The sequence below is a fragment of the Pithys albifrons genome, chromosome 7, assembly GCF_047495875.1.
Source record: "Pithys albifrons albifrons isolate INPA30051 chromosome 7, PitAlb_v1, whole genome shotgun sequence".
Lineage (NCBI taxonomy): Eukaryota > Metazoa > Chordata > Aves > Passeriformes > Thamnophilidae > Pithys > Pithys albifrons.
Window position 1 is genome coordinate 52,551,398 of NC_092464.1, and position 16,208 is coordinate 52,567,605.

The 16,208-nt window shown below is 40.7% G+C and overlaps 1 protein-coding gene across 3 annotated transcripts in view; it reads right to left on the bottom strand.

The window, feature by feature from the left end:
- GLI3 (GLI family zinc finger 3) overlaps positions 1-16,208 on the bottom strand; it is a 291,398-nt gene that overhangs the window by 183,808 nt on the left and 91,382 nt on the right. For all 3 annotated transcript variants that reach the window (XM_071559578.1, XM_071559579.1, XM_071559580.1), the window contains one exon: positions 6,061-6,223. In XM_071559578.1, coding sequence (XP_071415679.1) covers positions 6,061-6,184 — 124 coding nt within the window. In that variant the 5' untranslated portion in view covers positions 6,185-6,223. The remainder of the gene's footprint in view (positions 1-6,060; positions 6,224-16,208) is intronic.

The window sequence follows — 16,208 nt, forward strand, 5'->3', positions numbered from 1 at the left end:
AGACATGCAGTCCCCACTTAATTATAACCTCCAATACTTTCATTTTCAGTATTTCCAAGCATCAGGGGAGCCTATTCTCCCCAAGGATAAGTTCCTTCTTTTCAGTTTATCCTCTTACAACCTGGTCTCAAATATTAGAACAGAAAGAAACACAAAATCTCACAAGTTCAGGTCTTTGCCCTAATTTTTCTGGGCTACCACATGTGACCATTCTACCCTTAACTTTCATGCTGCTGTGTACCCCTTACCAACAGGAATTATTTGCAGTATTTGTCTTGCTGAAAAACAAAACCCTCAGAAAGAGATTGAAGTTCTCATTTCCAATATCTAATACTAGAGGGTGTTGTTTACTCCTTGACCTGAAAATGAGAAGTGAAGAGGGCCCCTCCATCCCTGTGATTTCAGGGAAAGAGGATGGCAGCTCCTGATCACTCTGTAGAATCAGGTCTCATATAATCAATTCAGGACTCAATTTACAAGTCACTAAAGCAGTACAGGCAATGTTTTTTGATACCTAACAACCTCTTTTGAACCCTGACCTCTCAACAGGACCCTGAGCACACCAGTCCAACGAGGGGGCCAAGAAAGGGTATTATGATTAACACCTATTTTATGGTGAGGCTTGAAAGCAAGCAGCAGGACAAGAAACCAACTGAAAGTTTAAACAGGAAATGTGATTCTTACAGGGTTGCAGACTGCTGAATACTTCCCTCAGTCAACCCTAAAAGAACTACTAGAAAGAAGGAAAAAAAAGTCCTAAAAAATGGGACCTAGATGAAGCTGGCTCTTCTTCTGAAAGAATCAAAGTGGATGCATGAACTTCCTCTCATTTATTCATCTATCAACCTTGGTTTTAAGTTACATCATCATTAAGATAATAATTTCTGCTTTCTATCACTTTAAAGTATGTTCTCAATAACTATCTGATTCTGATAAAGGTAGTCAAGTCCACAACCTACATACGTTTATAATTAGCTTTTTTTTTTAAGGCAGAGTAATAGGTTAATAAGAAATATCAGATTACACTGGAACAAGCTCATGGGTCAAAAACTAGACAAAACACATCAAACTGAAAATAAGTGCTTGCCTGTCAGACACTGAAGGAGTTCCTATACAATAACTGCATTGTTTTAATGCAGCATTTAAAACATCAGTTTAGAGCCCAAATGTCCAAAAGAGGAAAGCATTTTAGTCACCAACAAAATTCACAAGCCAAACAGTAAATAAATCAGGGTTGAACACAGCATTATAATATCCTAAAATTCTCCAAGCAATGCTGTGAAGTGCAGCTTTGCCTTGCTAAAGTATTAATTCAGTCCTCACAGAAAGTCCCTGTACTTTTTAGAAATTAAAGCAAAAAATTGATTATATCGGTGGTACAGATTAAGTGTAGAAAATAAATGGCATTGAGCTGAGGGCTTTGTTAGGTTAGCATGGACCCTGAGATGAGCTCAGTTGGTTAAAACTTGGTTGTAATAATGCCAAGGTCATGGGTTCAATCCCCTGTGTGGGCCATTGACTTAAGAGTTGGATTCGATGATCTTTGTGGGTTCCTTCCAACTCAGAATAGTCTGTGATTCTGTGATAGCTTTTTTTTTGGCCAACACCTCTACCAATAAATCTGATTCAGCTCCAAAGCAGAGCGCAGAGCCAAAGCAGCCAGCCTGGTCCAGCACTAAAGCCACTGCCTGACTGTGAGGAGGCAAACACCCACACAGTCCAGGCAGCACTGGGGCTGAAACAAGGCATTTGCTCAGCCTCTCTTTATACCCTAACAGTGCTTACTGCACTGAGTTCCCAACTCCACTGCAGTGCTGGCACAGGAAGGTGGGACTCACGGTGCTGGGGTGCAGGAGGGCAGCACCAGGCAGGGCAGGGCAGCCAGAGGAGTTCTCTGCTCCAGCACTGCCTGGCAAATGAGCCTGGCATGCCCCTGGTCTGTGGCACAGCTCTGTGCCAGGCTGGGGGCATGGCAGCCAAGGAGTGGGCTCATTCCAAGGAGATGCTGCTCCAAGGAGCAGCAAGGAGTGGCCGAGAACAAGCCTTGGTGTGAGCGCCCCTCACATTCAGCCAGGCAAGGCACTGCAGACTCCTGCAACATCCGCAGCGCTCACCTGAAGGATTTCTTTTTAATCCTGGAATTACTATCCCATGGAGGTCCAACAAGGCAGGTTTCATGACCTGCAACACCAGGGGAAGGCTCTCCAAGGGGGAGTACAGAACTAATGTAAATGAGTTTATCAGTGGATACACTCTTCAGAAAGCCATTCTCTGCAACTTGATAGAAACCTGTGTGTGCAAGCAGCAACTTGCAGGAGGACTTAAATCCAAGCTCTGACATGGTAGGGAACAGAGCCTTACTGCTCTGTCTCCAGAAAAGTGGCAGGGATACACATGGGAAGACAAAACTGGACAACTGTGGCAGCAAGGTGGTCCAGGACACTGCCCTCATTGCTCCAGTGTAACACCAGTGGCATAGTCACAACAGAAACGATATTTGTTTCTGTTATCACCTTGCAAAAGCAACCAGTCTGAGTCTATCAAGCCCCACATAAGCTTCCTATATTTATATCCTAGCACAAACTTTTTATTCACACAGCCTTTTGTGAATGAACATCTCCATTAGCAGTTTTCTTTAGCAGTTTTTGTCCCTCTGGGTATAAGCTTAGCAGCAAATATATTAATCAAACAAAGGAGTAAATGGGATAATTTATACTATTCAACTGAATGCAGCTTGGTTGAGATACACAAAATGAAACACAAGGAATCAAAAAATCAAAAGCTTATAAAAAATGAATTCAAAACAAAGCAGAAGTGGTCCCACTGGATATCAAAGTGCACCAAAGATTATTCTTAGTTATTTCAAATTATGCTTGGGGGGTTTTTTAGTTTTTTGACCATATGTACTTTAAAAGAAGTTTTAATTTGCTCCAGCACTAAGACCTTCCCCACATCATTCCTCCTGGAGCACACTTCAATGGCTTAGTTATAAAACCCTGAAATTAAGGGTTTATAATGGAAATGCTGGCAGGCCCTTATCTAACACATTGCTAGCACCTCAGCAACACAGTCAGTTTGTAGTTAGGTGAGTGCAGCACAAGCCTTTTTGGTATTAAGTGATGACAGGAGCTCAGCAGAATGGCTAACACGTGAACTGTGGCCCGTGGCTGCTGTATCTTCTAAAGGGCACCCTCAGCTCTGAGCCCCAGCACCTGCACTGGGTGGGCAAGGTCAACACCTGAGCTCCCCTTCTAGGTCACCTTGCCCACTTTCTTTCCCTTGCTCTTCAATAAACAGTCTGCTGATCACACGAGTTAAAAGTTTTCCACACTCAATAGCCATTTTAACATAAATCCCACTACTGGCTGAGTCACTCACTTTTAGGAGCTGACGAAATACTACTGTTTTCTTTGTTTCTTCATGATTGTAAGCTTTGCATAAAAACCATAACTAGAAGCTTTCAATCTGTTTATAGTGGAAGTTCTGACTCCTTCAGAAGACAGAGAAAACACTAGTTTGTACATCACACCTCAGACAGGTGTCACTCAAGCACATGTTACCCTGCAAACTTGGTTAATTCAGAGTTGTCCAGAAGGACAGAAGCACTGATATTAGACACGATTACGAGGTGACATTGGTATGATGGGCAGATGTTGCTCTGCAATGACATCAGTCTCCTGACAAGAACAGCATGGATCCTTCTGTCCTTTTGTTATTTTTAAGGGTACCTTACCTTGTTAAACAGAGCATTCAAATGCAAATCACAACATTTAACATTACCACAGCCCTTTGCAAAAAAAGAGGCACTGAATCAACAAAAGCTGCAGGTTTTGTAGGAGTGGTGCCTTATACCAACCAACTGATGATGTTCCTGTAGTAAGTCATTCCAGCTAAAGAACAAAAGATGCAAATGCAATGCAAGCTCCAGCTTTCATGCAAATTGTCCTTGTAACCAAAATTCATTACCATGACAATCACATCTGCAAAAAGCAAAACTTTTAAAACACTGCAGCAGTAAAACTCATTTTTAAGTTCCTAAGGTTTTGGTATTAGTATTTGTTTCGGTAGATGTTCCACGGTGTCTCTACACTAAGAGGAAATTGTTCACATCCAGGAAGGAATTGAATTTTTTTATCCCTTTGAAGGCCAATCCTGAATCTTTGAAAAGTCGTTTGCTCTGTTATACATGAAGAAGATTAGAAACCCAAGCCTTGGAGATCCTGGTGATGTCCCTAAGACTAAGGAGACCAACACTTACCCCCTGAAAACAAAGCTAACTGTCATTAACTTAACAAAGAGCAGCCTCGGGGCCCCAGGATGTGTACTACATTAGCATCTCATTCCATTAATAGGGCACAATTCCGGTGACAAAACTTGCTAGTCATTCATTAGATTTAAAATCTCTCCAGCTCTTGGGAGTTTGATGCCCCTGAGGTGCAGTAATACTCCACCCAGGTGAACCAGCCAGCTAAGAACTAACACTACAGTTAAGTGAGAAAATTATTTTACCAGATTGTGTCAGAATTTGGCTAATTTTAGCCCTCTAAATCTAAATGTTTAATGATAATATTCAAGCTAGCCAAACAGTCAGAGATAAGTGCCAACATTGAGTTCGACTACAAACCTCTGACACACCAAAGAATATGCATGTGTTTAAGTGTGCATCTGTTTCAAAAATTAGGCCAATGTGGAAAATCCTATTATCAAAAAAAAAAGAAAAATGACAATGGGGAGCTCTTCGGCTAACGTGAACCACCATAATTCTATTGACAGCAATGGATCTGTGCTGACTTACACCAGCTGAGGACCTCATTTCATACTCCTTGGAAAACTGATGCAACTTTTTCCATAGCTGCTAAAGAGTTTCTGCACTCTTGTGGGGATCAACTCCAACGAGTGGGTCAGCAGGTGCTGGGTTTGCTTTGAATCTGAATTCTAGTCAAACAGAAGGATATTGGGACACGTGCCATCTAAGTTTTACTGAATCACAGAGATTCCCCTCTAGCATGGCTGTAGGATTCAGGTATTTTCTGCTGTGGTCTAGTGAGAGATACCTGTTTCTTTGAGAAAGCAGAAACCTTTATTCAAGACATCGAAGTGAGAACCTGACCTGGACCACAAGCCCAGATGACTGAGCATGATGGAAGCAGAAAGTGTGAACAGAAAATGTTTTGCCAGGAATGCACCAGGACTATAATACATACAGAAAGGTATCTTCTGTTTTTAGCCATTGCTAGACTGAATTGCAAAGAACTAACAGTTAACCTGCAGCCATCCAAAATCCACAGGTCTAAACTTTGCCCACACTTTTTCAGGCAATTTGCTTTCCTAATGCAAAGGGAGTTTTATGCTATTAGGGACCAATACACTCAGCCCTCTTACAATGAACAATGAAAGGGCTAGGGCTGGGATTCCACATTCTCAGGAGGGACAGGGAATATGTTAAATTGTCAAATCAGGCAATCTCTGGGGAGAATTAGGAAAACTACTCCAGTCTTGCAAATCTACAAGCTGTATGTTCACAACTTTGAAATGAATTCACAGGAGGATACACTCTTAGCTTGAGGTTTTCTTCCTGGCCATTAAGGAACTTTGGGGAGGGGGGGACAGCCCTGTGCAAGAAGAAAGTTTATTTGCAAAAGAAGAGAAAAAAAAACCTTTTACCATTAATTTTGACAGAGCTACTTCTGCCTCTTTAGTAATAACTAATTATCTAACTAGTGTAAGATATTTCAATGGCCAAATGCAAAGCACTTCAAGCCCTGCCAGGCTAATCTAGACAATTTCCAAAACGCCAAAACTAGGAATTTCCTATAATAAATAACTTAGCACATTTACATCTCAAATTAGAACATCTGGAAGAAAAAGACCGTGCCTGACGCCAAAACAGGCCTTATTGTATCCTACCACTTCCCACCCCCACCCCTCTCCTTGCTCGTTTTCTTTAGCCTTTCCTTAAAACAAACACTGATCCAGGTGCAAATGCTCAATTCACAAGGAATGCAGTGAACATAAAATTACTGTAGGTTTGGCTGCTAGTAAATCCCTGCTGTTACTCACCATTGGAAGTTGTGCTGGAGGCAACAGCTTTCTCACTGACATCTGTTCGACTGGAGCATTTCACGATGGAATTCTCCACTTTTTTCTTCTCCGTAGTGGCAGAGCTATGGGACTGCGCCTCCATGATGACTTCTCATTACTTCAGCTCTCCTTCCACTAATACCTGAATGAAACAAGAGAGTCATAAACTTTAAAGACTGTTCCAAAGCTCAGCCCACAACTTTTCACACTTCTCACCTGAAGAAGAGCCTGCAGCACAACTGAATTAGCAGTTCACAGGCCACTTCTGTGTGCTCATCAAATTATGTTTGCATGCATGAGTTCCAGAGGAATTTAAAGAAACACTAACACCAAAAATAAGCAAGTTTGCCTTTAAAGAGAATCATCATGAAAAATGACTATGCTTCTTGATGGGTAGGTCCATTGTTTTCAATCCTGTAGGGTTTTAATGGATCCACGGGGTAAAAAAGCTGGTATTTCTATGTCCAAGCACCTTGCAACAATGAAAGAAAAAAAAATCAAGACAGACTTTCATGTTGACTCTAGAAGCCAAATATTTAAATTTCAACGTTTGTGCTATCCCAACACACTGCAGCAGGAATTACCCTGTCTATCTCTACACCTTGTCTTACTCATGTAAACATCTCTCACTCTGTTTGTTCAGAAATCTAACTCAAACAAAAGTGCATTGCAGCAACACCCTGAAAACCACAGGGAAAGGCAAATACTATTGCTGGTTGGCACATAATGAGATCACTTTCTTTTGCATGAAAATGCTGGGAATGGAAAGCTCTATAGAGATGTGCCTGGTTATTTCGCCTTTCGTGGTTGTTCTGTGTCATCTCCAGAGATACATTCATTTTATACCTCGCAGATCATTTCTCCTTATTCCTGATATAAACCCAAGAAGCCCACAAGCTTCTGAAAGGGTGTCTCTGCTTGTGCACCAGTGCAGGTGTCCCAGGCACCAGGACTGCAGAGATCTTGGGCTGTGAAGAGCACAAGCCTTTCCAAGCACTGTCTGCAGCTTAACTTCATGCACACCTGTCTGTCCAAGTAAGCTTTACACAAACCATCAATATTCAGCACACACCATGCTTGGAAACAATACTTTGGTGGCTCGAACATGAACCTATGCAACAACAACTGCAAATAATAATAAATAATGAGAGTATTTTCTGCTCTGAGAAGCACTGCAGTCATTAGCGAAACGGGTCTGAAACAGGAGGAAGTCACACTGTTCTAGAATAAAATGAAAAAGAAAGGCTTCAAAAACGCCACAAAGTGAAGTATAATGAAGTGTAATTACATTAGTGACCTGTTTCCTCATTCTGACAGTCAAAATAAATAAATAAAAAGAACCCTAGAAACCAAAAAAGAGGGTGGCAGGGGGGCTACAAAGCCAATTCATCACAAACATAGCTGTCTAGTAAACCTTCCCCATGCCACCTTCCTAGTAGGAGTTCCTTTTAATAGTACAATAAAACACTCCAAAGCCTCATTGTTATACAGTAAGGATCAAAGGAGAGCCCAATCACTAAATGAATCATTATTTAGCCAGGCAGCTCAGCCAGGGAACTGGGCTGGATATCAGAGACTCTCTGCCACTGACCTACTGCCTAAGCTCTGGCAAGGCATTTTTCTTCTCTTGAGTTTCGTGCTTGCTAAAAACAGGAATAACAAAGCTCTGGCTGCCAGAGCAGAGTACTCCTATAACTACTTGTAAGATCTATCTGTGAAAGTGCTATAAATATTATTGAGATCTGTGAAACAACTTCCTACCAGAACACGAAGAGGAATGTCAGGTGTCTTCAAATAGGTAGCAGGAAAGATCTAACAATACTCAGCTTGCAACAGCCCTCATGTTTACCCAGCAAAGCACAAACCTACTTGAGGAGAGCTCTCACACAAGCCTTGTAAACAGCACCTTTCCAAATTTCCCATATGTTTCCTCCTCTTTCCCCCTTGCACACCCCACCCAAGAGCACCCACAGCTTTGGCCAGTTATCATGTATATCTTGCTTTTCAGCCCCTTTTGCTGCTAAGCTGTTCACACACTGAGAAGAATGTGCTTGTTTTCTCTAAACACCACAATCTGCCTCTACCCCTCCTCCAGCCCCTCCCTGAGCCAGTCCTTCAACACACACTCCTATCCCCTGACCAGCTCCCTTGGAGTTATTTAATAGTCTCAAAAAAAAAATAACTTTCTACACTGTCTCTGAAGAAATTAGAAAAACTATACATCTTCAGTTGCGGTTATTTTTCTTCTGTTTTGCCTTCTAAGGGCCAAAACTGCCATGCAGGCAGCATCTTCATTTACATGAAAGAGAGTGAAACTGAAAAACTGGAAGAGGAAGCTGCCGAACTTTTCCCCTGTTTTGTTCGGTCCTTGGTTCACAAGTGTGTTTCTTTGGGCTTAAAGTCATGAAAGGAAACAATTATACTCCCTACTCAGCTAGAAAGGAAGAAGCCACATACTCTGCCTCCACTTCCCAAAGCCAGTGGAGTGGCACGAAACATTTGGGCAAAGGTCATGAAAATGATGACAGGTATCTACAGAGGTTCCATGGCTCCTGCTGCACAGATGTCTGTGCAGACCTGTGCAAGGAGCCCCCACTCATCTCCACCTCCTTCCCCTCTCCACCATGGCAGGAGGACAAACTGATCTCACCACTGCTCAGAAAAGGGAGATGAAGGTACTGTAGGGAGTTAAGAAAACCTTAATCTTCTAAAAAGCATCTTTGTGTCATCTGCAATTCAAGAGCAACACGTGGCTGCTCAGGCTGGCATCATCCATTCTCTTGGCTGCCTTTTTCTTTCCTCAGCAGACTACAATGAGATTTTTCTGGTGCTTTGGGGTCATCATCTTTAATGGAAGAAAGACTAGCAGACATAATTCCACATTTCCCATCACTCTCTAGCACTTTTTTATGCTATCTGTTTTGGACAAAGACCTAAAGTAGCACTTAAATTTTTGGACAGAAAACTGCACAACTGGCCAAGAACTAACATAAACATCTGCTCTTGGTACCTGTTCTGCTTCATGTCTGCTTAGTTTACATCCAGAAGGCTGCTTTTATTCCTGTCAGCATGGAAGAGGGGTAAACTTTCTTACTCAGCTCCACACCGTGCACCACGAGCCAGTGGCCCCAGCACTGCAGACCTTTTCTCTCCTGTGCCTTCTTCCCTCTGCTCCCAACCCACGTACACGGGCCATGGGCATCTGCAAGAATTCCTGCAGATCCACCTTCACTCCAGTGCCATATCAACTCTATGGTGGGGAAAGACAGGAAAGCCAGCAGAGATGGCAGGACAAACAATTACAGGTATGTAGTTTGGGATGTTTTGCCAATAGGGAAACAGTCAACTAGAACTCAATATGGTACCCCCAAAAGCTTTATTTTTTTTTCCTCAAGACCAAGTTGAAAACACAAACCAGACACACATATCTCCTAGAATCGTTCTCCTTAATTTTGGCTGTGATTTTTAATTTCCCTCAGAAATTGTGCTGAAATATGGGAATTGCAGTTCACTAACAACAACAAAAAAAAAATGTCCAGGGCAATGTAAAGATTTCTTCCCACTGGTTAACCCCTATCAAAAGGCATTATGAAAAGCAGCCAGCCTGACATTGTCTCCACATTAAAATACAAGGTGGTTTATGGTGGGGTGCACATGGCTCTCCTCAGCACATGGGTCAGTGACTTCCCTCTTGCTACCCCCAGGCCTGAGATAATCTGTATTTATTCCACAGCAAGCTCCACTTTCAAAAACCCTGAGAGGCAGTTCCACGGGCTATCCAGCATCTCCATGTGCACATGAATGGCAAGAAAATACTGTAACACTATCTGGGCAAACGCCTGAACTTTCAAAGGTAAGTAGAGGGATAAACATTCCTTCCTGAAAGCAAATACTCATGGCTTTTTCCCATTAAGCCATGCTCAAACCTTCTGTAATTTCCCTAAAGCCTGAACCAACTGCACAATTAATTCCAGATCTCCATTTTAAACCTAACCCCTCTCAAAACAGCAACCTGCCTGCAGGTGCGTATCTTCTTTTTAAAACAAACTAACACCAATTACATATTATATTGGAGGAATTTTAGGAACAAGCAAGTGGAATGAACTAGTTAAATGAGGAAAACTCTCTTTTTAAAGAAGTGTCAACAAGTGACAATATGTTGGAAACATTTCAAAAAGAAAAATTCTTTCAAGCAACTTGAAATTATACAATTTCCAGTTCCTTATGTATGTTGGTTATAAAGCTGTGCCTTCCAGTAGTAAAAATAATCATATTAATATACCGGGAAGAAAGAAAAATCTTTTTGTTCATTTACTTACAGTGCAAAGTAACCAAAACCAATGGAGCAACCCTGTGCCTGAAAGAGCAGGAAACATGATCCTTTCTGAACATACATTTGGAATTTCCAAGAAATCTTCAGCTCTGTGATTATTCTTCTCTCTGAACTACTTATTAAATATTTTTTATATATATTGCATGCAGTAGTTTTAAAGACCAGACCATGCAAATCTTTATTCCCAGAATAGGCTCACTGACCTGGACAAAACTACTTGCTCTTGTCTAAGTGCTGAAGTGTAAACATCTAAAATTCTCCATTTGCATGTGATACTGGTCTATGTTTCTTGCAAACTTCAACATTCTGCCTTTATTTGGTTTATTTTTATTTTTGGAGTGGTACCTTTTGTTTAGTTGTGTTTAAAAAAGAAAAGCCACAACAAAACAAGTCAATCCTCTCCCTGTTTCACTTGATGCTGCTGTAGTTGTATTCAATTCATTAACAAGTGTTTTGCATCCACTGAGAAGAGCTGTCTGAAATAGCGGCGTCCCAGCATTCATCATCATTACATCAGCAGTAGGGAAGTTCATACTGATTGCTATCAGCGCCCAGAGTGCCCCAATCAGCGTGCAAGCAAACAGAGCATGTTTAATTTTCCAGCAATGGCTCTGGGTAGTCGGGGTGTTCAGAGGGACTGCTTTGATCCACACTACTGGAAGCAGTCTTTGGGGATACAATACATCTTGAGCAGCACAACTGTAGGAAAGTGCAAAACACAAGGGGAGGCATGAAGAACAATCAGGAAATTACAGTCTCTCTCAACCATAAAGGACCCTTTATCAAATTTATCAACATGGGTTACACCATTCCCTGGGATTACTTAAGGATGAAAAAAAAAAAAGCATCTTGTTCAGATACATTCAAATGCAAAATTTACATGAGACAATCTTATTATACAGGAGCTATTTCACACTGATTTATAGAGGCTTGATTTAGGTACATTTAACTTCCAAAACCCACCTAGACTTCGGCATTGCTTTCTATTAAATCTGCTGGCAAAGCAGCACTGACAAAGTTACCCCTGACAGTACTTGCTGAAAAATGCACAAGTGCTCAGACATTTTAAGAAATATCTTCCAATTGTAGCATTATCCTCTTGGTGTATATCTCACCATTTCTGCAATACCTACAGGAACTAACCTAAACACTATAAATTTTTAAAATAGTTTTATCCTTTCCCAATCCTTTTTAAGGTAAACCAGAATTCTGCAAGCCCCATTAACTATTCCTGGGCAGATTTGGCTCAGGTTCCTCCCTGCTGGGACGATCAGTTACAGTAAGACCAAGACCAATATTAACAGCACAAATAGTCTCATTCCACTATATATAAAGCCACAGTAAACAATTAAGAAGTTGAGAAGGAAAAAGGTATAATTCAAAATGCTGGTCTCCATTTCAATTACATGCAGGATCTATAAATGCACTAGTTACTGACTGCATACCTCTAAATCTGTTTCAAAATGCTAAGTAAATGGAGAGAGAAGACAGAAAGACAGAAAAAAAGAAAGACGGAAAGAGCCCAACAAAAGCGCCTTGGCAGAATGAGATGGGTAGATTTGTTACTTGAAATTATTTTTAAAAATATCCCAAGATAAAGGGCACGACATGTATTAATACACTCTTTCCAAATTAATTACTCTCTGCTGTCTTTTCCTGCGTTACATTCCTTTGATTTGTTCCCCCCATAAAGAGTGAAAAACAACTAGACCTAAAGCCTGGTTAATGATGATCTGATCTGTTCCTGATAGGTTAAACAGCTTGTGGCAACACTAAGGGAGGATCACAAACACAAGGCAATCAGCAGGCAAAGCAGGGCCATTAACATCCTCGTGATTAAGAGCCTAAGTGCGAAACTATTCCGCGGAGTACACAACTACTGATCGAGTGGTAATAGTTGCTCGACTCCAGAGGAATTATATTTGCTTACATCTTGCTTTTACAGATAAACTCCATTACCAAAAGTTCTGAAAATACTTTAAATACACACCTACAGCAGGATCAATAAGTGACACTTCTTACTGGGGCAGCACCTCGGTTGCTTTTAATACACATCACCCACACACTCGTACAAGTAGATTATCTCTACTTTTGTTTGGGGATTTAGAAAGCTGTTAAGTATAACCCCAATTAAATGTTTTTACTATTACTTCAACAGATTAAACTCTGCATCTAAAGTAAACAAAACAGCTTTCCACCAGGAAAGAAACGAGTCCTATTTTCTTACCCAGTAAACAGAACTCACTGGATGAAGGACTCAGGTCATCCTGTCCATATCCAACTAGTCCATCCCTCCCAGAAGCCACCGGTGGGAACACGAAACATGCCACACAGAGCCCAAACTTAAAGCACATCTTAGTGGTTTTACATTTCAGATAAGGTGTATCCTCTGAGGTAAAATTTTATAATCCGCTCATTATCCGAGAGTCTTTGGAAAAAGGAGCTGAACTTTAAAATGAAGAAAAACAAACAAACCAACCAAACAACCCCACGACCAAAACAAAACAAACAAAGCAGGTCATTAACTCTGCATCTAAGCATTTGTTATTTTAAGCACACGGTCTTGGGTTTCCTTATTCCTTTTTGACTCTTTTACAAACTATCTAAATACAATGGAAAGACGAATGGTTATTTCTTCAAAAACAGAAAGTGTCACATATTTTTCAAGTCTTCAAAAGTGTAAATACACTTGGGGAGGAGATGGGTTTAAAACCGGTAATGCTCTTACCCAGAAGAAATCAGAACTCCTCCCAATTAAACTGTCTAATATTGCTAAAAATTCAAAGTAAACTGTGTTACTGCTTGTTTTGCAATCCTACATGTCCTTGTGCTTCAAACTCGGCAGCGGGAAAAACTCTAATAATTATGTCAAAGTAAGATTAGCGGTAAAAGAATTAGCACAGGCAGGGAGGAAAAAACCTCCTGTGGACTGTACTGTTTGTAGCAATAGGTTAAAATAAGCAGTGACACCTCAAACTTGCCTGCCAAGTCCACACCCAGTTTTTGCCCCTATCTTTCTTCAGAAATTCAGCAGCACTCAATCCAAACCAAACTTAAATAACAGTGCAGTGACTTCCTGCGGTAAAGCGTTTGTTCTACGAAACCTGAAATTTGGTTCATTCAATGCTCAAGACCTGCAAGGCCAGGAGTGCTCTGGGGGGACAGTAAGGGGGACAGCTCCAACACACCCTATGACTTCCTCTGCCGATATTCTTATTAGCACCAGGAATATTTATGGTGACAATACAGGCTGTTTTCTTCCTTCCCTTCTTGTCGCTAAACAGCTTGGTAAAGCAAATTACAAACATCTGTAATGGCTGTGCTTTGCATCACTTACTTAGTCAGGTAAGGAGTCACCACAACTGCCACAGAAAAATGCAGAAATACTCTAATTTTCAGCACCGGAGCTAAACATTTCACAGGAATGACCACTTTCTTCGCACTCTTTTACTTTATTTCATCAATCCCAAGAGATGAAAGTTTCCATAGAATCAAAACTAGACCTATATATCAATGTCAATCTATACAGGAACTGCGCTCACGGAAGAATGTATTTAATAATATACATCTATTGCAAAGATGTGCCTTCTGTTCCCAACTTATGATATGCAAATGAAAGAAGAAAAGACTGTATTCCATATTTTACAATTAGCATTTTAAAACAAGATCAAAGGAATCAAGTAGAATGTTTTTGAAGGTGCCACGTTTTGATCACAGTCCCATTCCTGGACGCCTGTTTATCTCCTCAGCATACTCTCAGGTTAAGGGATGCCTTCACCCAGCATTTCATATTCTAACCCAACACAGATGTTTTACCATGCAAAAGAGCTAAGAAAGCTCCATATATCTAGGAAGAACTTCAAGTGTGAAAGGTACTTTACAAAACTTTGTCTTCAGCATTTGCAGTTTACTTTAGGTTTTACACCTGTCTCATAGTAGCAGTGAAACTGCATCTCGATTCCTTCACGTTTTTGTGACTTGACAAAACACAACAGCACAGCTCTGAAGTGCTGCATTACAAAGTCACAATCCACAGCCCACTACCCCCGATCAAATAGCACAATCATAGAACTGTACAGCTGTCTGACTTTCCCAGGAAAAAACTTCCACAGTGAATTGAAGAGCCAAGCAAACTCCACCCCCCCAAACCACATCCTGATAGTAAAGAATGGGCAGTGCTAGGATTTCATTTTAATACACACAGTTCAGAACGGCATACTTAAGTGACACTAACTTGATCTGTGTTTCTGACTCTTTGGTTTCAGGTATTCATACATCTTAGCTAATGAAGGCTTGGTGCTCTCAGCAGCTGGATGATGTATTCTTTACACGCAGTTGATTTCCTTGACATTAACAGATTTGTATGCAAAGAAAACAGAGTATCATACAAAGCAGCAAACACAGTTGGAGAAGCAAAAGGTTAGTTGAGTACTTTAGCTCTGAACGAAGTATCAGATACCACCAAAAAAAAAAAATAAGGCAGCATTTTGAGCATCAATTTAAAAAGGCCTTAATTGTCTTGGTAATCAGTGCAAAAAATAACTTGACATTAGATTGGAAACTTCAGCTAAGAAAATTATTCAATCAGATTTCCTGGTGGTGGATTCTGATATTATCAATTCTGACACCCAGCAACTATTTAGAGACAAACACATTCTATCCCAATTAGTTTGTCCCTTGTTGTAATCTAAATAACCTTGCAGGCGTTTTTAACACCAGTGTATTGTCTCGTTTCTTGTTTTGTTCTTAAAGAGACGGAGAAACCAACTCTTCAGATCAGCAGCCAATTTAAAACACTTTCGAGGTAAGGCAGGTACCATTTACACGAACAGCTCTACCACAACAAAACCACAGTATGATGCCAGCACAAGCTTTAAGGAAGTTTTCCCCTCAATCTCTGCAGAAAGCAGCCTTAAAAGAAAGCAGGGATTAGAGTGAGCTGGAAGGTAGGGAGGGGACTTACCTCAAAAGCAGCCAAGCGGAAATCAGAGCAGTAATTCTACCAGTCGGCAGACTACACTTTGAGAGCTATAATGGTGCGAAGAAGTGCTGGGCAGTGTTGCCTGAAGGCAGCACTAATACACTGCTGACTAATGACTGGGCCATGCCGACAATGAATTTGGGGGTTGAAAACTAACAGAAAACCGTGTAGCACGTTGACAAATGGGCTTTCAAAATTTCATTCATTGAATAACCTTTAAGAACAAAATTGGCTCAAGTTCTCTCGGGAATAACACGACACATGTTGTTGGACAATAAGTATTTTCCGTTTTAATTAAAACTCTTACACCAAATACATAAACATGATTACAGTGAATAAAATATAAGAGTTAACTATTTAGCAGCTAGAAAAGACCGGACCCAGAATGTGAAGTGCAATACCGTTCGTTCAGAAGGGTCAACAAATCCCAGGGTTAACTACCTGATTCACTTAACTTCACTCTTTGCAAAATACAGTTTCCCTTCTTTGAAACTTAAAGGAGAACTTCAAAAGGTATGTTTAATGAGCTGCTACAAATACAATTGGTTAAAAGAGGCTCAGAAATTATGTACTAAAAGCTGCATTGTGCTTAGAATTACAACTGAAAAAGTCTCGTTTTAAAGAGCCTGGTCAAAGTCAAGCCCCCATAAAACAAATCAAGCCTCGTATAAACTTTGGCACCTTGTGTACTGACAAACACATTAAAACAACAGAATCCCTCTTTAAAAGAGCTCTTTTTTTTTTCCTCCAGTGCAACTCGACTTCCAATTTGAAAACAGCAATTTTGCCTTTTTTTACAGACAGAATGAAATA